Source organism: Elgaria multicarinata, chromosome 9 (genome assembly GCF_023053635.1).
Source record: "Elgaria multicarinata webbii isolate HBS135686 ecotype San Diego chromosome 9, rElgMul1.1.pri, whole genome shotgun sequence".
Lineage (NCBI taxonomy): Eukaryota > Metazoa > Chordata > Lepidosauria > Squamata > Anguidae > Elgaria > Elgaria multicarinata.
Window position 1 is genome coordinate 2,908,070 of NC_086179.1, and position 23,808 is coordinate 2,931,877.

Consider the following 23,808-nt stretch of genomic DNA (forward strand, 5'->3'; position numbering starts at 1 on the left):
TTCCTGGAAGCACCTCGTTAATTAGGAAAGAAGCCCACAAGCAGAGCACCGGTCATAGAGGGGTTTAACAGCCAGCCTGAGGAAGAGTTATGTGGAACCCGAAAGCTTGCTCCCCACTTGGGGACTTCTGGGGCTCAAATGACACCACCCGCCACCAGCCTCACTCCTCCCGTGCTAGCTGCCGTAAGAACGCATCATCACCGCACCTGCTGCTCTGTGTGTGTTGAGGGGACGTCCCTGGAAGAGGCCTCACCTGGCTGCCGCCTTCTCTTTTCCCTCCCAGGTGATGTCGGATGGAGAGCAGCACCTGCAGTGCTACCGCAGGCAGTGCCCCAGCCTCGTGGGCTGCCCCCGGGAACAGATCCAACCTCCGGGCCCTGGGCACTGCTGCCCGGCCTGCGCGCGTGAGTCTCTCCCCCACCCCCACCCCCACCCCCACCCCCTCTCTCATGCAAGCACTGAGTCATTACTGACTCTTGGAGGGACGCCCGCTTTCGCTGACATTTTCTTGGCAGGCCTTATAGCGGGGTGGTTTGCCGTTGCCTTCCCCAGCCGTGATTACCTTTCCCCCAGCTAACTGGGTACTCATTTTACCAACCTCGGAAGGATGGAAGGCTGAGTCGACCCAAGCCGGCTGCCTGAAACCAGCTTCCGCTGGGATCGAACTCAGGCCGTGGGGAGAGTTTCAGCTGCAGAAACTGCTGCTTTACTGCTCTGCGCCACACTGGGCTCACATCCCCCACCCCCACCCCAGTTCTAAACAGTTGAAACGCCTCTCCTGCAGCTCGGTTGCTGGCATTTTACGCTAAATGAGCTGGTATTTTTTACTCCGTCCCATTTTCCTTTGGCCTATCCCTGGACTGCACCCTTCCCACGAGGGCGTCTCCAAAACTATATTCAGACCTGAGGCTGAAATTGGGTTAAATATACAAGAGCCCAGTCCTGAAAGAGGACCGGGCTCCTGTATCTTTAACAGTGGTATTGAAAAGGGAATTTCAGCGGGGGTCCTTTGTATGCATGCTGCACCTGGTGACATTCCGCCCAGAGAGCTCCGGCTATTGGGCGGTTTTGTTGTTGTTGTTTATTCGTTCAGTCGCTTCCGACTCTTCGTGACTTCATGGACCAGCCCACGCCAGAGCTTTCTGTCGGCTGTCATCACCCCTAGCTCCCCCAAGGTCAAGTCTGTTACCTCCAGAATATCATCCATCCATCTTGCCCTTGTAATAAATAATAAATAAATAAATAAATTCCCTCTTCATCGCAACAGTGGAAGCTGCAGGAGCCCTGCCCGCTTTTATATCCGGTCAAAAAGGCAGCGCTCCTGCAGCTTTCACTGTTGTGATGAAGAGGGAATTTCACCCAGTGTTGCATGTATGACAATGACACCTGCTGAAATTCCCTTTTCTATGCAGCTGTAAAAGATACAGGAGCTCTGTCCTCTTTTCCATAAGGTCACCCTAGGCTGAAAGAGCTTCATCACACCTGGGTTAGGTGTTGCAGCGTTGAAGCCGAGAGGGTGAACCCTGTAGTAGTAATAATAATAATAATAATAATAATAATAATAATAATAATAATAATATATTTCTTACCCGCCTCTCCAATTGGATCGAGGTGGGGAACAACAGCAAGTCCCGGGTTCAAATCTCGCTCTGCTGTGGACTCATTAGGTGTCTTCAGCAAGGCAGCATCTCTTAGTTTCAACGCCAACCCTCCCCCTCTCCCAGCTGCCTTTTGAAGTTCATCATAACACTAGCCTACCTTACAGGGCTGTGGTGAGGATTGCTGAGGTCAGGGATAAGAAGCGCTTCAGGCATTTAGTCAAAGTGGCTTTTTTAAACGCTTATTCGTCCTTCCTTTCTTCTGGTCATGTTTTGCAGAAGCCCTGAGTAACTGCACCTCCGGCCTGCTGGGCAACGAGGTTCACGCCACGGATGAGCCCTGCTACACCTGCCAGTGCAAGGTGAGCCCTCCGCGTAGCTGACATGCAGGTAAATGCGTGGAGGATGGAGTGGGACCACAATTCCTGGCCCCTCCCCTACCGATAACCCCCCTCACGTTGAACGCGGAGGTCCAAAAGCAGATGCCCTGGAGGAGCTCCACCCACCATGGGGCCTTGGGGCCACCATCTCTTGAGGAGCACTCCGGGATGTCGTCTCTGATGCGGCGTGCTGAGGACGAGTCCTACTCCTCCGTCACGTTCACGAGGGAGAGAAATGAACTGCTGCCCTTCTCTCCCTCGTGAACGTGACGGAGCAAGCAGCCCAAATGACTGCTGGGGGTGGCCATGTGGTTAAGGGGTGCCTTAAGTCTGAGAAGTGCATCTCGGGACCCCCCCCCCCATAATGTCTCCAAGGATTCACTTAGAGATGTAAAATAGACGTAATATATTAGAGATATACAACATATACCCTATTTCTTCGATTCTGCGACACACTTTTTTCCCCATATAAACATCTCTAAAAGCGGGGTGCGTCTTAGAATCGCGGGTGCGATTATTATTCTTAGAATCAAAGCTTTTTTTCTGTTGGTGGTACTGAAATTAGTGTGTGTCTTACAATCGATGGCGTCTTAGAATCGAAGAAATACAGTATATACAGTTTGTAATCAATCTACAGAACAATTTCTCCTAGCTGGTACATGTTCTTAAACCCCTTCAAACAAATCCAACAGTGCAAAACCTCCACAATAAAAATTAATAAAGAAAAACAGAAACGGAAATAGTGCCCAATGTCACCAGCACTGAAGTTCACAGTAGCATTTTACGTTTTTACAAAACTGCCTAAGAGCAAAACTTTTAGATAATAATAGTTCAGAAGTACATCACTCCACACATTCACAATGTCAGGCGTCTAAATGACATTTATAAGGCGTCTATTAAACATTCGTAATAAGGCGTCTAATAAAACAGTTGTCCGGTACATATCCTGTTTCGAACTATCTTCGTCAGAAGGACGCAACGTGTTCATAAAGGGAGCCGTGGCTGTACATTTAGGGTGGAACCCTCCAACATTGTCACCATATCATTTTTACCTTTCAGACCGCCAGATAATGCTCTCAACTACTTTGTGGTTGAGTATTATCACCCTACTTTGTTAATTCAACCACAGCCTTCTATCTACTTTACATCTCCAAGGATGCCAGGGCAGCTCCCCGCTTTTCGTCACAGCACAGCTGAGCATGGCAGCCCAATGCGCCTGAGCGGGCTCTGAACACCTTTGGGAGCCGGCCAACGGCACTAGCAAGATGGCTCCAGTGTTTATGGGCAGGGTTCCTGCACTCCTTGACGTCTGGCCACCCCCATCGCTTGCCTGCCTGGCTGCCTCCACCCTTCCCTTCCCACAACCACCACATGGTTTCTTCAAACTTCTAACTTCCTCCTCCTGCTTTGAAATCTCAGGCTTAGAATTAAACGTGCAAATCAAAGTATTCGGTATCGATAAATCCAGAAGTCCCCTTGATTGGCTCTTTGGGTGGCCGGCTCTCTTGAGGAGGAGGAGGAGGAGGATTTACATTTATATAACACCCCGTAGCTGAAGCTCTCTGGGCAGTTTACAAAAGTTAGAAACAGTGAACATTAAAAAGAAATATACAAAATTTAAAACCATACAAAAAAATAAAATACAAACAAAAGCAGACAATATCCGTTAAAAACTACTATTCAGGGGTCAGTTAAAAAAATCAGCAGATGCTGTTAAATGCTGCTAAATGCCTGGGAGAAGAGAAAAGTCTTGACCTGAAAGATAACAATGTTGGCGCCAGGCGAGCCTCGTCAGGGAGATCGTTCCATAGTCTGGGGGCCACCACCGAAAAGGCCCTGTCCCTCGTTGCCACACTCCGAGCCTCTCTCGGAGTAGGCACCCGGAGGAGGACCTTAGATGTTGAACGTAGTGACTGGGTAGATTCACGTCGGGAGAGGCGTTCCGACAGGTATTGTGGTCCCAAGCCGTGTAAGGCTTTGTAGGTCAAAACCAGCACCTTGAATTGGGCTCGGAAACATACAGGCAGCCAATGCAAGCGGGCCAAACTGGGGGGGCGGAGCCTGCTGTGTGGCTCGTGTCTTTCTACCGCCCCAGCCCTTGGAGGCGCTGGGCTTGGCTGTATCTGGGTGGAGGCCCGGCGCCTCCCCTGTTGCTGCTGTGTTCTCATTGGAATAGAGAGACGGGTGGCGGGTCCTCTAAGCTGTCCCTGACGCCTCCCAAGCCTGCCTGCAATATCCCAGCTCAGCTGCTGTCCATTTCCACGCAGGATCTGACCTGGGTTTGTGTGCACCAAGGATGCCCGCCGTTGAGTTGCCCCCCTGTGGAGCGCTTCACCCCTCACGGTGCCTGCTGCCCCATCTGCGATGGTGAGTTCTCCCTCCCCCACCCGACTCTCCGTGCTCCGGGACGTCTTAGATCCCCTGGGGGTTCAGCTACAGGGCCCTGCAGCCGTGGCACCACAGTGATGGACTGCCTGGGATTGCAGGGGGTGGGTGGGCAGAGAGAGAAGGCTGAATGGTATCTCTGAAGCCTACAGATATTTATAGCTCCTTCCTTTTTCTTTTAAGCTTACAAGCTGTCGCCCCAATTCCCCAGGCACGGCATCCTGTTTCGAACAAGGGGGTGCCAACGCCTACCCCCTAATCCCCTTCTTCCAATCCTCCCCTTTTTCAGAGTGTGTGATTGAAGTTGAGGGGCGACGTGTGTCCGATGGGGAGGCTTGGATGGACAGTGCCGACAGCTGCGTCTCCTGCTCATGCAACGTAAGGCCAGGAGGGGGTCATCTGCCAGGACCCCAATGCAACCCAGAAGGAGTGGAGTGTTTCTGCTTGTTGAGCAATTGGAAGAAGTCCACACATATCACTGACGAGGGCGTTGGCAGCGTTCCTCTGGTCCATAACTGGAGCCCCAGGGCTAGTTGATAGGCTCTCACTGTACCCATTTCACAGAGGAGGAGACTGAGGCTGAGAAAAAGTCACTTGCAGGATGGCCACAGCTTTGTGAAGACTAAAGCCTGGATAATTTGCCGTCATATGCACTGCCTTTTGGGCACTGGAATATTTTAGCATAGTATATTCCAAGTGCCTTTAATAGCTGATGTTTTGTCATTGTTGATCCAGAGCTGGGAAGATGGGGCAGGGGACAAACTGAAAATAAAGGGGGGGCAGAGCACCTCAGTACTTTAATAGGGATAAATGCCAAGTTCTACATCTAGGAAATAGAAACCAAAGGCACAGTTACAAGATGGGGGATACTTGGCTCAGCAATACTACAAACGAGAAGAATCTTGGAATTGTTGTAGATCGCAAGCTGAATAGGAGCCAACAGTGTGATATGGCTGCAAGAAAGGCCAATGCTATTTTGGGCTGCATTAATAGAAGTAGAGCTTCCAAATCACGTGAGGTTCTGGTTCCTCTCTATTCGGCCCTGGTTAGGCCTCATCTAGAGTATTGCGTCCAGTTCTGGGCTTCACAATTCAAGAAGGACGCAGACAAGCTGGAGCGTGTTCAGAGAGGGCAACCAGGATGATCAGGGGTCTGGAAACAAAGTCCTAGGAGGAGAGACTGAAAGAACTGGGCATGTTTAGCCTGGAGAAGAGAAGATTGAGGGGAGACATGATAGCACTCTTCAAATACTTAAAAGGTTGTCACACAGAGGAGGGCCAGGATCTCTTCTTGAGCCTCCCAGAGCGCAGGACACGGAATAACAAGCTCAAGTTAAAGGAAGCCAGATTCCAGCTTGAAATCAGGAAATACTTCTTGACTGTTAGAGTAGTAAGACAATGGAATCAGTTGCCAGGTGAGGTTGTGGACTCTCCCACACTAGAGGCCATCAAGAGGCAGCTGGACAGCCATCTGTCAGGGATGCTTTAGGGTGGATTCCTGCATTGAGCAGGGGGTTGGACTGGATGGCCTTGTAGGACCCTTCCAACTCTGCTATTCTATGATTCTACTGTGGTTTGGGGGTCGCAGATCAGAAGAGAAGGATCCACTCAGCCCTCCTGCCCCTAACTGTTCTGATGTCTGCCTCTTTTTCTGATGTTCAGCTGGGTCACGTCGAGTGCCAGATCCAGGAATGCGTGCCCGTGATGTGCCAAGATGGCCTGGTGAAGGTGCAGGTGCCCGGACAGTGCTGCGCGGAGTGCCAAGGTAAGAATGGCAACCCAGTGGTTAACCTAGCCAATCTATTAAAACCTGTGTGGCAGGGAGCAGGGCCTTTTCTGTTGTGGCACCCAAATTGCTAGATATTTAAAACAAAGGGATTTTCCAGGACATAATAACATTCTGTTGGTAAGTGACAAAGACGATTCTGTTTCTGCACGCTTCTGACGGCAGTAGACATTACATAGAATATCCCTTGGATGTGCTACGTTTGCTTCTCTTTTTGCACATGGCTTGTCTTTGCTTTCCCCACATATTTTTCTTCTCGGTTCATCACACGTTCTACAGCTGTGTTCTTACTACTGTGCCGTTATATAGCATGCCGTTTTATTATTGGTAACTGGTTTTGTGGTGCGTTTAAACCACTGCTGTGTCATTGTTATGACATTAGGCTTTTATCGAAAGGTAGCCATGTTCTTGTTGGTTGAAGTGTACTGGGTTTTTAAGGCCCCGCAGCTGTCTCTGAACATGGAGGTTGCAGCATCCGCTGTCATGGCCATCAGCCGCTGAGCAGCTCCTCCATTCCACACACTCCGCTAATCCTTATTAAAGCCATTTCAGCCCCAGGTGCAGATGTAGCAGCTCAGAGGAAGTCTCTGGTTCAACGCTTCCATCTGCCAGGAATTCACCAGGTACATAAGAACATCAGAAGAACCCTGATGCTGGATCAGACCAAGGGTCCATCTCGTCCAGCACTCTGCTCACACAGGGGCCAACCAGCCATCGGCCAAGGACCAACAAAGCAGGACACGGTGCAACAGCACCCTCCCACCCATGTTCCCCAGTATTTTTAAAAATTTATTATTGCATTTATATCCCTCCTTTTTTCCTCCAAGGAATCCAAGGCGGCATACATAATCCTCCTCCTCTCCATGTTACCCTTACAAACTGGGGAGAGGCAACGAGTGGGGTACCCCAGGGCTCAGTCGTGGGCCCAGTGCTCTTCAACGTTTTTATTAATGATTTGGATGAGGAGGTGCAGCGAACGCTTATCAAATTTGCAGATGACACAAAATTGGGTGGGATAACTAATACCCTGGAAGACAGAAACAAACTTCAAAGTGATCTTGATAGGCTGGAGTGCTGGGCTGAAAACAACAGGATGAAATTTAATAGGGATAAATGCCAAGTTCTACATCTAGGAAATAGAAACCAAATGCACAGTTACAAGATGGGGGATACTTGGCTCAGCAATACTACAAACGAGAAGGATCTTGGAATTGTTGTAGATCGCAAACTGAATAGGAGCCAACAGTGTGATATGGCTGCAAGAAAGGCAAATGCTATTTTAGGCTGCATTAATAGAAGTAGAGCTTCCAAATCACGTGAGGTTCTGGTTCCTCTCTATTTGGCCCTGGTTAGGCCTCATCTAGAGTATTGCGTCCAGTTCTGGGCTCCACAATTCAAGAAGGACGCAGACAAGTTGGAGCGTGTTCAGAGGAGGGCAACCAGGATGATCAGGGGCCTGGAAACAAAGCCCTAGGAAGAGAGACTGAAAGAACTGGGCATGTTGAGCCTGGAGAAGAGAAGATTGAGGGGAGACATGATAGCACTCTTCAAAGACATGAAAGGTTGTCACACAGAGGAGGGCCAGGATCTCTTCTCCGTCCTCCCAGAGTGCAGGACATGGAATAACGGGCTCAAGTTAAAGGAAGCCAGATTCCAGCTGGATAGCAGGAAAAACGTCCTGACTGTTAGAGCAGTACGACAATGGAATCAGTTCCCTAGGGAGGTTGTGGGCTCTCCCACACTAGAGGCCTTCAAGAGGCAGCTGGACAACCATCTGTCAGGGATGCTTTAGGGTGGATTCCTGCATTGAGCAGGGGGTTGGACTCAATGGTCTTATAGGCCCCTTCCAACTCTGCTATTCTATGATTCTATGAACAACAACCCTGTCAGTTAGGTTAGGCTGAGAGACTGTGACTGGCCCAAATCACCCAATAGGTTTCCATTGCCAAGTAATAGGGTGACCCTATGGAAAGGAGGACAGGGCTCCTGTATCCTTAACAGTTGCATAGAAAAGGGAATTTCAGCAGGTGTCATTTGTATATATGGAGAACCTGGTGAAATCCCCTCTTCATCTCAACAGTTAAAGCTGCAGGAGCCCTGCCCTCTTTTAAATCTGGTTACTCTAGTATAGCTCCTGCAGCTTTAACTGTTGTGATGGAGAGGGAATTTCATAGAATCATAGAATCATAGAATAGCAGAGTTGGAAGGGGCCTACAAGGCCATCGAGTCCAACCCCCTCCTCAATGCAGGAATCCACCCTAAAGCATCCCTGACAGATGCTTGTCCAGCTGGTTTTCACCAGGTTCTCCATATATACAAATGACACCTGCTGAAATTCCCTTTTCTATGCAACTGTTAAGGATACAGGAGCCCTGTCCTCCTTTTCATAGGGTCAGCCTACAAGTGGGGACTAGAACCCAGGTCTCCCGACTCCCAGTCCAAGACTTTAGCCACTGCACCACAGTAGCTTGGTGTATGTAGGCATATGGTCTGCTGCTGACCTCCTTTCTCTCTGCCCCAGCCTGGTCCTACAATATTGGGACAATGAACTACCTTACAGGATTGTTGTAAGGCTCACTGAGATCCTGTGTATAAAAGTGCAGATGGATTGACATACAGAGAAACAGGAGCCAACACTGTTTCTTGCCCTCTGGAGGAGGGTCCAGCCTCCATTTTCAGATCACACACACACACAAAACCTCAGTTGATCCCTCTCATGGGCTGTCCACCCTCTTTGTTTGTTTAAAGTGCTTTTTGTTTGATGGTACATTTGAACCAGGGTTGGGCAATCTGTATCCCTCCAGATGTTTGGCCTACAACTCCCATCAGTCACAGGCAGCATAGCCAATGGTGAAGGGTCATTTATTTATTTATTGCATTTCTATACCGCCCAATAGCCGGAGCTCTCTGGGCGGTTCACAAGAATTAAAAACATTCAAAGTACAAAACAACAGTATAAAACCATAATATAAAATACAGTATATAAAAGCTCAACTAGATAAAAACAGCAGCAATGCAAAATTACAAATTTAAAACACCAAGTTAAAATTTATTTATAGACTGTTAAAATGCTGGGAGAATAAAAAGGTCTTCACCTGGCGTCTAAAGGCATATAATGTAGGTGCCAAGCAAACCTCCTTAGGGAGCTCATTTCACAGCCGGGGTGCCACAGCAGAGAAGGCCCTGCTCCTGGTAGCCAACTGCCTCACTTCCTTTGGCAGGGGCTCACGGAGAAGGACCCCTGAGGATGACCTTAGGGTCCGGGCAGGTACATACGGGAGGAGGCGTTCCTTCAGATAGCCTGGCCCCAAGACGTTTAGGGCTTTAAATGTTAATACCAGCACTTTGAATCAGGCCCAGACCTGGACTGGCAGCCAAAACACCTGGAAGACCATGAGTTGCATATCCTTGTTTTAAACAGTCATACTGTACATGCTCAGAGGCACCCTCTTCCTTCCATCTTAGCCTATGTCTGCCTGCCTGAGACAGTATTTTGCATGTGCCTCTGATCAGTGGACCTCCAGGTCCTAGCAAAAGACACAGTACATCCCACAAGCCTGAAGTCTTCAGGGGCTAAAGAGACTGAGGCCTTAGCTAGACCTAAGGTTTATCCTGGAATCATCCCGGGGTCATCTCTGTTCATGTAAATGACACACAGGATATTTATTTATTTATTTATTTATTACATTTTTATACCGCCCAATAGCCGAAGCTCTCTGGGCGGGTCACAAAAATTAAAACCATCATAAAACAACCAACAGGTTAAAAACACAAATACAAAATACAGTATAAAAAGCACAACCAGGATAAAACCACGCAGCAAAATTGATATAAGGTTAAAATACAGAGTTAAAACAGTAAAATTTAAATTTAAGTTAAAATTAAGTGTTAAAATACTGAGAGAAGAAAAAGGTCTTCAGCTGGTGACGAAAGGAGTACAGTGCAGGCGCCAGGCGGCCCTCTCTGGGGAGCTCGTTCCACAGCCGGGGTGCCACAGCGGAAAAGGCCCTCCTCCTAGTAGCCACCTGCCTCACTTCCTTTGGCAGGGGCTCACGGAGAAGGGCCCCTGTAGATGATCTTAAGGTCCGGGCAGGTACATATGGGAGGAGGCGTTCCTTCAAATAACCTGGCCCCAAACCGTTTAGGGCTTTAAATGTCAATACCAGCACTTTGAATCGGGCCCAGACCTGGACTGGCAGCCAATGAAGTTGTGAAAGGACTGGCGTAATGTGATCTCGCCAGCCAGTCCCTGTTAGTAAACGAGCTGCCCTGTTTTGTACCAGCTGAAGCTTCCGGACCATTTTCAAAGGCAGCCCCACGTATAACGCATTGCAGTAATCCAAACGAGAGGTTATCAGAGCATGGATAACTGTAGCTAGGCTATCTCTGTCCAGATAAGGGCGTAGTTGGTATATCAGCCTAAGCTGATATCCCGGGAGCAGGCAGGGACGACCCCTGGGCAATCCCGGGATAAACCTTAGGTCTAGCTAAGGCCTGAGTTACAAATCATAGAATCGTAGAATAGTAGAGTTGGAAGGGGGGGCCTATAAGGCCATCAAGTCCAACCCCCAGCTCAAATCAGGAAGACCCTGGTTCGAATCTTGCCACCAGCCTGCACTCAGCCGGCAACCTTAGACAAGCTACTCCCTCTCAGCCTCACACGCCATATAGAGGATAATAACCCTGACTTACCTTACAGGGCTGTTTTGCAAGAATTCTGACCGGATGATGCAGGCAAAGTGCTCACGCAATACATAAAAGCGCTCTGAAGTGTTAGGGCAAAAGAGCCCAGCCCCCTTTTGGCTCAGGGTTGTTGTTCATAAAAACCTCAGGAAAACGGTGCGTTCCCAAGTTGCAAGAAACCAACCTGCCTTCCGGTCTCCTCCTCCACCCCCCTTTCAGATCCTGGCACCAGCTGTTCCCACCAGGGTCAGAGCTTCCAGTCCAACGAGGACTGGCAGGTGGACGAATGCACGACCTGCACCTGCGTGGCCGGACAGGTGCACTGCCGGAGCGAGCGATGTCCCACCACCACCTGCGCTGCTGTGAGTTGAAGTCAGGGGGGGGAGGGGAGGGGCAAACGGCCCCGAAGCCCTTGGAGGTGTGGTGGGGGCCACCCTCTTGGGGCCACTGCCTGAGAATCGCCCCTGGGATCAGGCCGCGGCTGCTTTCGCCCCTCCGTCCTGGGGACAGCCTTTCTGTTCCTATTGCCAGCGGTTCTTCCAAGCACCGGTGGAGTGGTCCCTCTTGAAATGCGATGCAGCCACCAAGGGGAGGCCTAAAAAACAGGCCGAGGTCTTGATTCCTACTGACAAACTAGTTCTAGCAGTTTTCACCTCAACCGGGAGCGGGGCTGTTGCAAAGCTGAGGGGACTGAATTGCCCGTTCAAAGCAAAGCCATGCCAAAAGACTTTGCATTGCCACAAGGAACAGTATATATCGATGCTTGGAAAATGCATTCCGCCCCCTCCCAGCTAGTGTGAGGATCGCTGCTAAGCTCAGAAGTAACAGGGAATTCTGAGGAGGCCGGCGATATCAGCATCCTTGGGGAAGAAGAAATCTCGGGGAAGGGGGGATAACCCTCTGGTGCCTGGCTCCCCTCGCCCCCGCTCCTGAAGATTCAAGCAGAGGAGTCCCTTGTCAGGGAGCAGAACTTGGGGGAAAGCCCTGGTTGGACTCAGCCTATGGCAGCTGTACTGGGGGTTTTGTTAGATTAAATGGAAATCGCGTCTGCTTACTTTGCTCTCTGCTTCTCTTGCACAATTGTAATGGGGCTGCATTACACGGGCGGAGAGGGGCAACCACGTGATCTATAATTGGAAACTTCCTCTCCTTTCGGTGCTCATTGAATGGGACATCGCTCCCTAGTGGGTGTTTTGTGGCACAACTTTGCTGCACGCGGTAGGAAATCCCAAGATATTTCAGAAGAATTGGGATATCCAGAGGTTTGTTTTTTTTAAAAAAAACACGGGATAACCGAAGGAAGGAGCAGGAGACATGCAGGAGATTCACGGTGTCATCAAAATGACGCACAAACCTTCGGGAGGGGCCAGTCAGTAGTGTGCTATAAATCATAGAATCATAGAATTGTAGAGTTGGAAGGGGCCTACAAGGCCATCGAGTCCAACCCCCTGCTCAATGCAGGAATCCACCCTAAAGCATCCCTGACAGATGGCTGTCCCTCTTGAATGCCTCTGGTGTGGGAGAGCCCACAACCTCCCTAGGTAACTAATTCGATTGTCATACTGCTCTAACAGTTAGGAAGTTTTTCCTGATGTCCAGCTGGTTTAAATCGCTCGTTTAGAAAAGCCCACGGTATGGAGCTCAGAGACATCCGATTTGGGGGAGGCACCATGCTGTCCTGAGACTGTGGCCTCTTCGCTTACATGGCAGGACGAGACGCCCACCTTGATCCCGGGCCTGTGTTGTCCACACTGCGTCCCACGTCCCGCTACCTGCGTGGCCTTTGGGGACCCGCACTACCGCACTTTCGACGGCAAAATGGTCCACTTCCAAGGCAGCTGCACGTACATCCTAGCCCAGGACTGTGAGGGGGGAGATTTCAGGTGAGCCCCCTCCTCTCCACTCACTTTTTATTTATTTATTAATTCCATTAATAAATGTAATTAATTAATGCTGGTTAATGCATGGGCTGGCACCCCAGGGAGGAAACCGGAGCGGGCATGAATTTGCGGGGAGAGAGAGCCATGTTTTCTTTACTGGGAGAGAGGTGGGGTCCGATGGGTGAGAATGGAGGCACGGGAAGCCAAATTCTTTGGTGCTGCCCCAGTTATAGAAAGAAAGGGGGGCTCAGAATCGGGGGCTGCGGAAGGACCCGTGGCTTCTTTTGCCCTTGAAGCAAAGGGCCCCCAAGATGGTAATGTCAAGGATAAAAATCCACTTTGGTTACAAGGTGTAAAGGAAGTCAGGGTCCACCTGACAACCCTGCAGGGTAGGCTCCTGGAGTAAACGTCCTGAACTCCCAAGTTGCCCACCTCCCTGCCCTGTCCACAACCGGGATGAGCCAGATGTTCACATGAATAAATCACAGACACAAAATTAGGGACCAAAGCAACTGAATTGCAATCACTAAAACTAACACGTAAGGCCTTGGTCGTAAAACAGCCCCTTAAAAGAATAGAATCATAGAATAGCAGAGTTGGAAGGGACCTACAAGGCCATCGAGTCCAACCCCCACAGGGGTCGGTCTTGTCCCCCATGCTGTTTAACATGTACATGAAACTGTTGGGTGCGGTCATCCGGAGTTTTGGAGTGCGCTGTCATCAGTACACTGACGACACGCAGCTCTACTGCTCCTTTTCATCCTCATCAGGTGTGGCTGTGGATGTGCTGAACCGGTGCTTGGCTGCGACAATGGACTGGATGAGGGCTAATAAACTGAAGCTCAATCCAGACAAGACTGAGATGCTGCTGGTGGGTGGTTCCTCTGATCGGATGGGGGGCCTTCAACCGCTTCCGGATGGGGTTGCCCTCCCCCTGAAGGAGCAGGTTCGTAGCTTGGGGGTTCTCCTAGAACCATCTTTGTCACTTGAGGCTCAGGTGGCCTCGGTGGCACGGAGTGCTTTCTACCAACTCCGGTTGGTGGCCCAGCTACGCCCCTATCTGGGCAGGGATAACCTGGCTTCAGTTGTCCATGCTCTGGTAACCTCCAAATTAGATTACTGCAATGCCCTCTACATGGGGCTGCCTTTGAAGACGGTCCGGAAGCTGCAGCTTGTGCAAAATGTGGCGGCCAGATTGATAGCTGGAAAAGGGAGGTTTGAACATATAACACCGATTCTGGCCCGCTTGCATTGGCTGCCTATATGTTTCCAAGCCCAATTCAAGGTGCTGGTCTTAACCTATAAAGCCTTACACGGCTTGGGACCGCAATACCTGGCGGAACGCCTCTCCCGACATGAACCTACCCATACACTGCGCTCAACATCTAAGGTCCTCCTTTGAGTGCCTACTCCGAGGGAAGCTCGGAGGATGGCAACAAGGGAGAGGGCCTTCTCGGTGGTGGCCCCCCGACTGTGGAACGATCTCCCCGATGAGGCTCGCCTGGCGCCAACATTGTTATCTTTTCGGCGCCAGGTCAAGACTTTTCTCGTCTCCCAGGCATTTTCACAGCATTTAACAACATTAAGTTTGTTTTTAATGGACCCCAGAATTGTTGTTTTTAAATGGATACTGTTGTTTTTATACTGTTTTTATGTTTTTTTAAATTTTTGTATACTTTTAATGTTTACTATTTTTAATTGTTGTAAACCGCCCAGAGAGCTTCGGCTGTGGGGCGGTATATAAATGTAATAAAATAAATAAATAAATAAATAAATAAATAAATAATAAATGCAGGAATCCACCCTAAAGCATCCCTGACAGATGCTTGTCCAGCTGCCTCTTGAAGGCCTCTAGTGTGGGAGAGCCCACCACCTCCCTAGGGAACTGGTTCCATTGTCGTACTGCTCTTAACAGTCAGGAAGTTTTTCCTGATGTCCAGCTGGAATAGGAAGGGGGAGGGAAAGGGGATATGGACAAGGAAGAGTGAGGAGAGAAGGTGAGGGAAAGCTCTAATACTTAGCCATTACCCCAAGAAGCATTCATACGGCCCCACACCCAGCCAACATCCAACTGGCCTTCTCCAGAATACCCATACACGTTAAAACATAAAAAAAACTTTCTAACTCCGGGCAACTGGCATGGCTGCCATGGGCACTTGACTTACACACGCACCACCAAGGAAGATGGAGGAGCTTCGTCATAAAGCTTTTTATCTCTTTTTGGAACCCCAGGTCCCATGACCTGAGTAAACCAACCCGTGCCCTTCCTGGGCTATAGCCCGCCCCCCTCCCAGAGGGGCCATGCCACCTCTTTTTCCCACAGCTGAGCCCTGTTTAATGTGTCCACCACCCTGATAATCTCCAGGTGCCGGTGGGGGTTGGACTGGCTCAGGACAGGAATGACCTTGGCTGGCAGCCACGAAAGCCTGGCACAGCCAGTTGGAACAATAGACCACAGATCCTACCTCGGGGCAGAGCTTACAACCCCATAGCAACAGCAGGTTAAAGGTACAGACTTGCACCCCTGTCCTTCGCACAAGGCAACTCTGTTTTATTGAGCTTAATGCCGCTGCATGGAGAGGGTCTTCCAGGCAAAGAACCTCTCAACTGGCCGGGTGGAAAGCAGGTCTATTTATACACAGCAGCATCTTAACCAATTAGCAGTTAGCAACGTTCCAAAGCAAAACAAAGACAGATCAAAGAAAACTTCTTCATTATACCTTATGAACAGGTGGCTCGTAACACTTCTAGCAATGTCAGGTTGACCTGGATGGTCTCAGTCCTCTTTTCAATTAAGCAGTTTCAGCATTACAGCACATTCAGGCACATACTTCATTCCAATCCCATCATGCACTTCACTTGCAAGAACCAAACTACATACAGAGCAGGTATTATCTAGGCTTGTGGCTTTGCTTTCTCAGTAAAAAAAAAAAGGGGGGGCAAACTGAAGGGAAGGGCAGAGAACGGTCACAGAAACTCACCGGCCCCTTCTGACGGAGTGGGCTGCATTCCGGAATGGCCCTTGGGAGGCGTTGATCCCAGGGCGGTGGGCGGCTGACCCGATGGGTTTTAGAGCACAGTCATAAAAAGCCGAAAACAAAAGCGTGGCCCGTCGGGATGCTTGAGCCAGCCGATGATGCACCTCCGTGGCCATTCTGACATTCAGTGTTCATGTGGCCATTTGGAAGGTGCTTCCATGGCCGTTCTGCATCTGTCGTTTTGGGGCGAAAGGGGCTCATTGCTCAGCCCTGACTCTGGGTCTCCCCTGCCCCCTCACTCAACGCGGTAGCATTCACGTGACCAACGAGGACCGTGGGCGCCGGGGCGTGTCCTGGACCAAGGAAGTGGCCGTGCTGATCGGGGACACCACCGTCCAGCTGCTGCAGGATCGCGTCGTCATGGTGAGGAGAGGAGAGGGGTTGGCTGTTCCTCCCCCTGGAGCTTGGGAAAGTGCACCAGTGCATCAGGCGGGGTGGGGTGGGGTGGGGGTGTCCAAGTCCTTACCCATTATCCCAGCAGCAGTTCTCCCCCTGCCATGAGACCCGGGCATCCGGGCATGCCGGCCTCTGTGCCCACCATGGGCATGGGCAGCAGCCGGATCCAGGTCTCCCCGCCCTCCCCCAGGTGGACTCGCAGACTGTGACCCTGCCCTTCCTGAAGGAGCCGTTCCTGTACGTGGAGCTCAAGGCCAGCACCCTCCTGCTGAACACCAACGTTGGCGTCAAGGTGCGGAGCGGGCAGGAGGGCTTGCAGGGGTGGGGGAGAAGGGGCAGCACCAGCACCCCGGGGAGCAGGCCGTGGGTTGGAGGGGGAAGGCGGAGGCGCCCTTGCTCCGGCCTTTTAGGTGAGCGGCGGCCGTGAGGGGCCTCCCAAGGGGAAGCTGTGGGCACTGTCTGCCGGGGATCCCCCTTCTGCACAGGCCCCCTTGGCATGGATGGGATGTGGGGGAGCAGCGTCCTCTGCAGACCCTTCAGAGCGACCCACGTCCTTGGCTGATGGATGTACGGCAGCCTTTGCCAGCCTGGGACCCTCCAGAGGCGTTGGACTACAGCACCCAGCGTCCCCAGGCACACTGGCTGGGGATGATGGAAGGATTAAGCCGAGACCTTTTGGAGGGAGCTGTGCGCCCGTGTGTGTGTGTGTGTGTGTGTGTCGGGCATTTGGATAGCAGCCTGCCCCACTTGCTACAGTGCAGGGAGCGCCGTCCGCCAAGAAGGTCTGCCACGCCGAAATGGGAAAGAGCTCTGCAGGAGCACTCCCGACCTGGCACATCAGCCTTCTGCGGAGGGGTTGGACTACAATCCCCGTCATCCCCAGCCCAGGCGCCCAACAGTGCATGGTTGGGGTTGCAGTTCATGTCCGGAGGGCACCGAGTTGGGCAAGGCTGTGTTCCACCGTGCCCCTCTGTCCATCTCTCGCTCGCAACGGCTCTTGCCAGGGGCGTCCGGCTGGCCTTGACTCCTGGCAGGGAGGCATCTGGGGAGGGGGCTCTTTTGGTGGCTGCAAAGGGACGCCAGTGACCTACCTTGTCCCTCTCACACGCACCCCCCCTCCACCAGGTGCTCTGGAACGGCCGCTCCCACCTGGAGGTCAGCGTGCCCGGCACGTACAAAGGCCACACCTGCGGGCTCTGCGGCAACTTCAATAACTACCCCCAGGACGACCTGCGGCTGCGCTCCGGGCACCTGACCTTGTCGGAGGCTGCTTTTGGCAACAGCTGGAAGGTAAAGGCAGGGAGGAGCCAGGGGGCCAGGTGTGCTAGACCCCCATAGCCAGGGTCACAGAACCTCAAGGGAGCCTCAGTATGATGAGAAGGGAAAAGAATCAGAATAGTAGCGTTGGAAGGGGCCTCTAAGGCCATCTAGTCCAACCCCCTGCTCAAGGCAGGAATCCACCCTAAAGCATCCCTGACAGATGGGTGTCCAGCTGCCTCTTGAAGGCCTCTAGTGTGGGAGAGCCCACAACCTCCCTAGGTCACTGGTTCCATTGTCGTACTGCTCTAACAGTCAGGAAGTTTTTCCTGATGTCCAGCTGGAATCTGGCTTCCTGTAAGTTGAGCACGTTATTCCGTGTCCTGTACTCTGGGAGGATCGAGAAGAGATCCTGTCCCTCCTCTGTGGGACAACCTTTCAAGTATTTGAAGAGTGCTATCCCGTCTTCCCTCAAAAGGGTTGCCTGATCAGGACACAGCTGTAGTTGTCTACCCAGCATCATCAAGCAGCATGGTGTTGGAATTACAAGAGACCAAGTCTCTGCCCCTAGGGGCTTACACTCTAGCAATCAACACCAGGAAGCCAACGGGAGGAAAGGGAGAGAAACGGAGGCAGGAGAACGTGGGGAAAGGACGTGCATGTTTTGAGAGCCAAGCAACGCAACGAATTAAATACTCAGTGTGTTGCTGACCCTCACTTCCTCTAAAATAAGTGCATGGGGCCTCCATCGGCACAAACAGAGTGCTTTTTCCCCCTGGGAGGGGCAGCCTAAGGTCTTGTCTTACTGTGTGCGGGGGTGTCAACGGGGCTTGCGTTTCTTTGGCCCAGGTGGTCGCTGCCAACGCCACAGGACAAGGCAGCGGCTGTGCCGACGGGACGGACGTGGACCCCTGCAAGGAGTCGGGCTACCGCTCCCGCAAGGAGGCCAACGCCCGCTGCAAAGCGCTCAAGTCCGCGCCCTTCGAGCGCTGCCACGCCGCCGTCCCCCCAGAGCCCTTCTTCGCCTCCTGCGTGTACGACCTCTGCGCCTGTGGAGCAGCCGCCAGCGACGACTGCCTCTGTGAAGCCTTGGAGGCCTACGCCGCCCAGTGCCGCCACGCCGGGCTGGTGCTGCAGTGGCGTTCGCCCAGCCTCTGCGGTGAGGACCCAGGCCGGCCACGGGAGGCTCGCAGGGGCACCGTGGGGGGTCGTGTCTCCTGTTTTCCGTGGTCCAGGCAAGGAGAAAACTCCCATGGGATGTGGGGGAGCGCTGCAGCGTGGCTGAGCTCCGGGGAGAAGGCAGCACTTCGGAGGTGAGGCTGCAGAGCAGGCAGGGAAGGAGGAGGGCTGGAGGTCGTTTTGGAGACGCAAAAATGCGTGGAGATGCTTTGCAAACGCCTCCCTCTCTCCCTGTGTGCTTGTCATCAGCCCCGGACGGAGGTGTGTTGAGTTTGGGTTCTGGTTCTGCCAGGTCCAAGTCATCTTATCAGGTTCTTTTGGTTATCAAGAAAGAAACAAGCCCACTTGTGCAAAAAGAAGATGCCCCCCCCCAATAGAGACCTCATGGCTGAGTCTCTATCGGGGGGGGGGCTGAGCAGAAGCCGGCCCTCTGAGCCAGGGCTGGTTCTCCAGGCCGGTTGTGAAGCGTGGCCGAAGCACGAAGTTTGTGCCTTGGATCTTATAGGTTTCCCTGCTCGGTGCCTGCCTCTCTCTCAGGAGCTGGAACATCCAAGCTAGTCAGGGGTGAAAACCTACCAGCTCATCCCGAGATAAGACTCTATGAGAAAAGGAGGACATAACTGCAAGAGGCCCATACAGGGAATGAGGCTTGCTCTTGCCAGCCGAAGCCTGCTAAAACTCTACTCACTGCGTTAGGCTACATGGGTCTCTTAGCAGCGTTTTGGAACTCTTGTGAAGTCCATACTTCTGCTCACTAAAAAACTCAATTCAGGAGGTTTTCAGTAGGGCTGTGCTCCGCTTCGCTTCGGGTCGGAGAAGCAGAAGCGGATCGGGGTGCTTCGCCTCCCCTTAAGGCGGAGGCGAAGAGGATCGGGGGTAGAGGAGCGTCACAGAGCGGTTCAAGATGAAGGTGGATCCTTCGCCTCGATCCGGAGCTCCGGAAAAAATGGTATGGGGGCCTTACCTGGCGCTGCTGCCACCCGTGTGGCGACGGCGGCAGAGCCAGGTAAGGGGGGAGGGAGGTCTTACTTGGTCCATCGCGGCCCGGCGACGGCTTCACTAGAGCCCGCGGCTCACAGTTCTGGGTTGAGCCGCGGGCTCTAGTGAAGCCGGCGACAGGCTGCAATGGACCAGGTAAGTCGTGTGCGCGAGGGGGGGTTACCTGTCCCTGCCGCCACCTATGTAGCAATGGTGGCGGAGCCAGGTAAGGGGGCATGGGGGAAGGGTCTTACCTGCGTCCGTCCGCGGTCCTCGGGCTCAGTTGAAGCCACTGCCAGACCGCGGAAGGATGCAGGTAAGGGGGAGGAGGGAGGGGGGCCTTACATGGCGGCAGCGGCGCTGTGGAGCTCCGATTCGGATCCAGATCTCCAAAGCGAAGCGGACCACTGGCAAATCGGCGCAGAGCGGACCTGATCCAGAAGTTGCGGATCGGGGGGGGGGGTTGTCTGTGCACAGTCCTAGTTTTCAGTTACCTAGACTCTCCTCTGCTACTACAACTATACTATAATTTGTATCTAGCGCCAGCAGCACGGTCTGTGCTGTCTGGACGGTTGAGGCAGGAAGTAAAACAGCCCCTGTCTAGAGCAGCTTCCCCCAACCTGGCGTCCACCGTTGTCTTGGACTACAACTCCCAGCATCCCCCGGCCAAACCAACACAACTGGAGGGCACCACGTCGGAGAAGGCTGCTGTAGACAGTTCTAGTGAAAGGTTGTTGCTCCTGGCGTAAGCCATTCTGTAAACAGAGCATGCTGCAACACTTCAAAGGAGACTCAACTTCTCATAGTGAAGGGCTTCTGGCACAGCTTTGTAGATCACAAAGAAGTGCCCGTTAAATAGCGAAAGGGCTTGATTTAGGCAAGCAGGAAGGGCGCTTGGGCCGTGCTTGTCTGCAGCCAACGAAGGCTCACTGCTCTCTCTTTTTCCTATAACCACGGAAGTGGTTTATAAAATTTCGGTGACACCTGGTGCAGCCTAGCAGCTTGGAGGCTGAGTTACAAGTCAAGAAATTCACGTCGGCCATCAGCTCTGTTGCTGGTGCCCTGCAAAGCGCGGCCTTCTCAGCCTCCTCCACCCGCAATCTGATGATCTCAACGTTGAGTCTCAGCAACATGGATGTTGGGGCGAAGAAGGGGTGGAGGGGAGCGTCCTGCAGGTTCTCTCTCGATCCTCATCCCCCCAGGCCTAAGGCTTGGTTCTCCCTTTGTGTCCGGGAAAGCAGCCAATAGACCAGCTAATTAGACAGAGCTACAGACGTGGGCAGCGTGCCCAGTCAAGTCCGTGAATTCGGCCAAAAACCCAGCAAACAAACAGTGGAGTTTGTCTTCAGCTGTGCTATGAAGCAACAAAGAGTACAAGGCTGTTAAACATGAGGCAGAGTCCAGTTCCGTTCCGAGAGTCAAAGGCTTACGAGAGGCAGAGAGAGTCCAAGAAAACAGTCCAGAAGTCCAGGGGTACGGGCAGGTCACGAATTCCAAGGCAGTCCGAAGTTCAACCAGGATACAGGGTCACCAAGATCCGAAACAGGAACCAAGAGCTTTCGCCAGGATGCTCAGTTAATCTCTGGCAAAGTTCCTGTTGCTTCCCTGCTCTCTAAATACCCCTCCCTGGCAGCTACAGGTGTTCCCTATTGACCTGGCGTCTAGCATAAATACGCAAAGACCTGCGCCGGGCTTCCTTTTCCGCCCTGTGCTGCCTAAACAACTGTGCAGGTAAGTTTGTTGCTTCTCCCTCTGCGTCTTCTGAATTGGCCAAACTCCCTGCTGGTTTAATTACCGGCACACTGTCACTCGACTCTGCCTCCACTTCATTCTCTGAGTTGGCCCCGCTCCCAGCGGGCCCCAGTTCCGCAGCCGTGACACTAGCCTCTGTCTGCACCGGTTCTGCTTCCTCCTCCTCTGAGTCCATCCCCGCAAACTCTTCAGAGGGCCTAACACTTTGTCTGCACCACTTCGTACTGAACAGGTGGAGGCTCACAGGACTGAATGCTCCTCCATTTAAAAAAAAAAAGGACTTGCAGGTAGAAATCTAGGGTGTCAAGGGGATGGCTAGACTACAGCCCTTTCTTCCCAACTTACTAGTTTTACTGTATGGAGGGATTTTTAAAGAAACAAACAAAAAAACCTGAATCTCAGAATGTTTTAAAAGCCCCCCAGTTACATGAGTGGTCTGAAGTGGTACAGTCCTGACACAGATGGAGCTCTTTCTTAGTAAGAACTAGGCCTCTGCCCCCATGGGCCAGATTGTCCCCTCGCTGCCTCCTCTCACCGTGTGTCTCTCTGTCTCCCCACAGCTGTGGGCTGCCCCCAAGACCGGGGCTACGTGTTCGACGAATGCGGACCCCCGTGCCCCAAGACCTGCTTCAACCACGCCGTGCCGCTGGGCGTCCTGGAGTCCCACTGCTTCAAGCCCTGCGTGCCAGGCTGCCAGTGCCCCGCAGGGCTGGTGGAACACGAGGCCCACTGCATCCTGCCCGAGGCTTGCCCTCACGTCGTCTACGGCAGCCTCTGAGCTGTGGCGGAACTGGGTGGTCTCTGGGGAACCATCAGCCCACGTTGCCCTGGCGCTGTCTGCGGAAGCCAGGGGCTTTAGAGGGGGCTTCTCAGGTGCGCCAAGGGAGATTTCGGCAGCTGAGGCGGAACGTCCTGCTCACATGCCCCTGCTCTCTCTCTCACTCACTCTGGAAGGAAATCAGTGGTGTAGCAACCGGCCTGCTCCACGAGGGCAGAATTTGCGCTCTGCCGTGGCGTGGCGCATCCCGAGAATTTCACGGTTCATTGAAAAAACATTCTAGTCCTCAGGACCCAGGAGGAAAGTTGAAAATGGCTTCCTTCCATGCCAAAAAAGAAGTTTCAAACCTGAATGGAAGCTCGAATTGTGGAACCAGAATAAATTATGCAATCCCAAGTAAACATACAAGCTGCATAATTTACGCTGGCCGGTCACAGAAGCATATTTCTTTGCTTTACGTCCAGAATATGCCCCCCTTCAACTCTCCCACCCCCTCGTAGGCCTGCAAGCGCCAAATACGTAGAGCACCGGCCCTTTTCTCTCTGGAATCTCTCTCCACTCTCCTTCAAAGAGAACGAAAGAGGCCTCATGCTCCACAAGGCACCCCTTCCTAACACATCAGATCATGGGCCTGTTCAGACAACACGCTAAGCCACGGTTAGGCTGCTAACCCTTTTGCAGCAAATGGTTAGCGAGCATGTTTAAACCGTGGTTATGTAGCCACCGTGGTTAGGAATGGTTCACACCACACGCTAAGCCATAATGTTTAGCTCAGAATGCTTAACCACCGTGGCTTGGTGTGTGGTCTGAACAGGGCCATTGTGGGTTCCAGCATCCCTGGTGAGGATCTAGAAGGAGCCAGAGTGTCCTAAGCCAGGAATGGCAAAACTCTAGCCCATGGGCCTGATAAGACCCACAGGAGTTCCTCTGCCCCCCCCCCCCCCCGCCCTGCAAGGAAGAGCGCTGATCTCTCTGGCTGGCAGCTGCTCAGAGATGTGCCTTCCCTTGCTCCTTTTTTCAGTGCTTAGCAGCAAAAAGCTTTCACTTGGAGATGAGAGCTTTTCCCTGCAGGGCAGAGAGGGTGGAGCCAGGGAAGGAAGCGGCTAAGTGATTCAGTCCTGCTTCCTGCAGAGGCTTGTCCTGCTTACTGCTGAGTAGACACAATGCTCATGCTTACTTGTGAGTAGACATTGCTTCCTACTCTAACTTGGTCGTGGTGGTATTTCGGGGATTTTTCTGCCCTGCCCACCACTGTTCTGTGGCCTCCTAAGGGCTCTCCGGAATGGAATCCGGCCCTTGGACTGAAAAAGGTGAGTCACCTTTGCCCTAAACTGTGACACATGCACACACATATTTGCCACACCCTACCAGGGGTATCTTTGTGCACTGACTTGCATACCAAACAGAGCCATCCCTCTTACTGAGGCTCTTCTACATTTACCTAGGGAGGTTGTGGCTTCTCCCACACTAGAGGCCTTCAAGAGGCAGCTGGACAATCATCTGTCGGGTATGTTTTAAGGAGAATTCCTGCACTGAGCAGGGGGTTGGACTGGGTGGCCTTGGAGGCCCCTTCCAATTTCTCTATGATTCTATGATCCTGTCTCTGACTGCCATTGCTATTGGCCAATGGACTTTGGGGCTGGGGGGACCTCTCCATGAAACTGATTATCCCGGCCTCTCTGTCCTCCCTGGCTGCAGCCGACTGTCCCCATAGTGGAA

At 52.3% G+C, this 23,808-nt stretch overlaps 1 protein-coding gene across 1 annotated transcript in view; it reads left to right on the forward strand.

The window, feature by feature from the left end:
* Positions 1-22,140, forward strand: part of KCP (kielin cysteine rich BMP regulator) — an 88,595-nt gene extending 66,455 nt beyond the window's left edge. The window contains exons 40-51 of the mRNA XM_063134496.1: positions 284-404; positions 1,878-1,960; positions 4,246-4,345; positions 4,653-4,741; positions 6,025-6,127; positions 11,051-11,193; positions 12,542-12,714; positions 16,001-16,112; positions 16,336-16,437; positions 17,271-17,435; positions 18,252-18,561; positions 21,872-22,140. Of these exons, the coding sequence (XP_062990566.1) occupies positions 284-404; positions 1,878-1,960; positions 4,246-4,345; positions 4,653-4,741; positions 6,025-6,127; positions 11,051-11,193; positions 12,542-12,714; positions 16,001-16,112; positions 16,336-16,437; positions 17,271-17,435; positions 18,252-18,561; positions 21,872-22,089 (1,719 nt within the window). The 3' untranslated portion in view covers positions 22,090-22,140. The remainder of the gene's footprint in view (positions 1-283; positions 405-1,877; positions 1,961-4,245; positions 4,346-4,652; positions 4,742-6,024; positions 6,128-11,050; positions 11,194-12,541; positions 12,715-16,000; positions 16,113-16,335; positions 16,438-17,270; positions 17,436-18,251; positions 18,562-21,871) is intronic.
* The last annotated feature ends 1,668 nt before the right edge of the window (positions 22,141-23,808 follow it).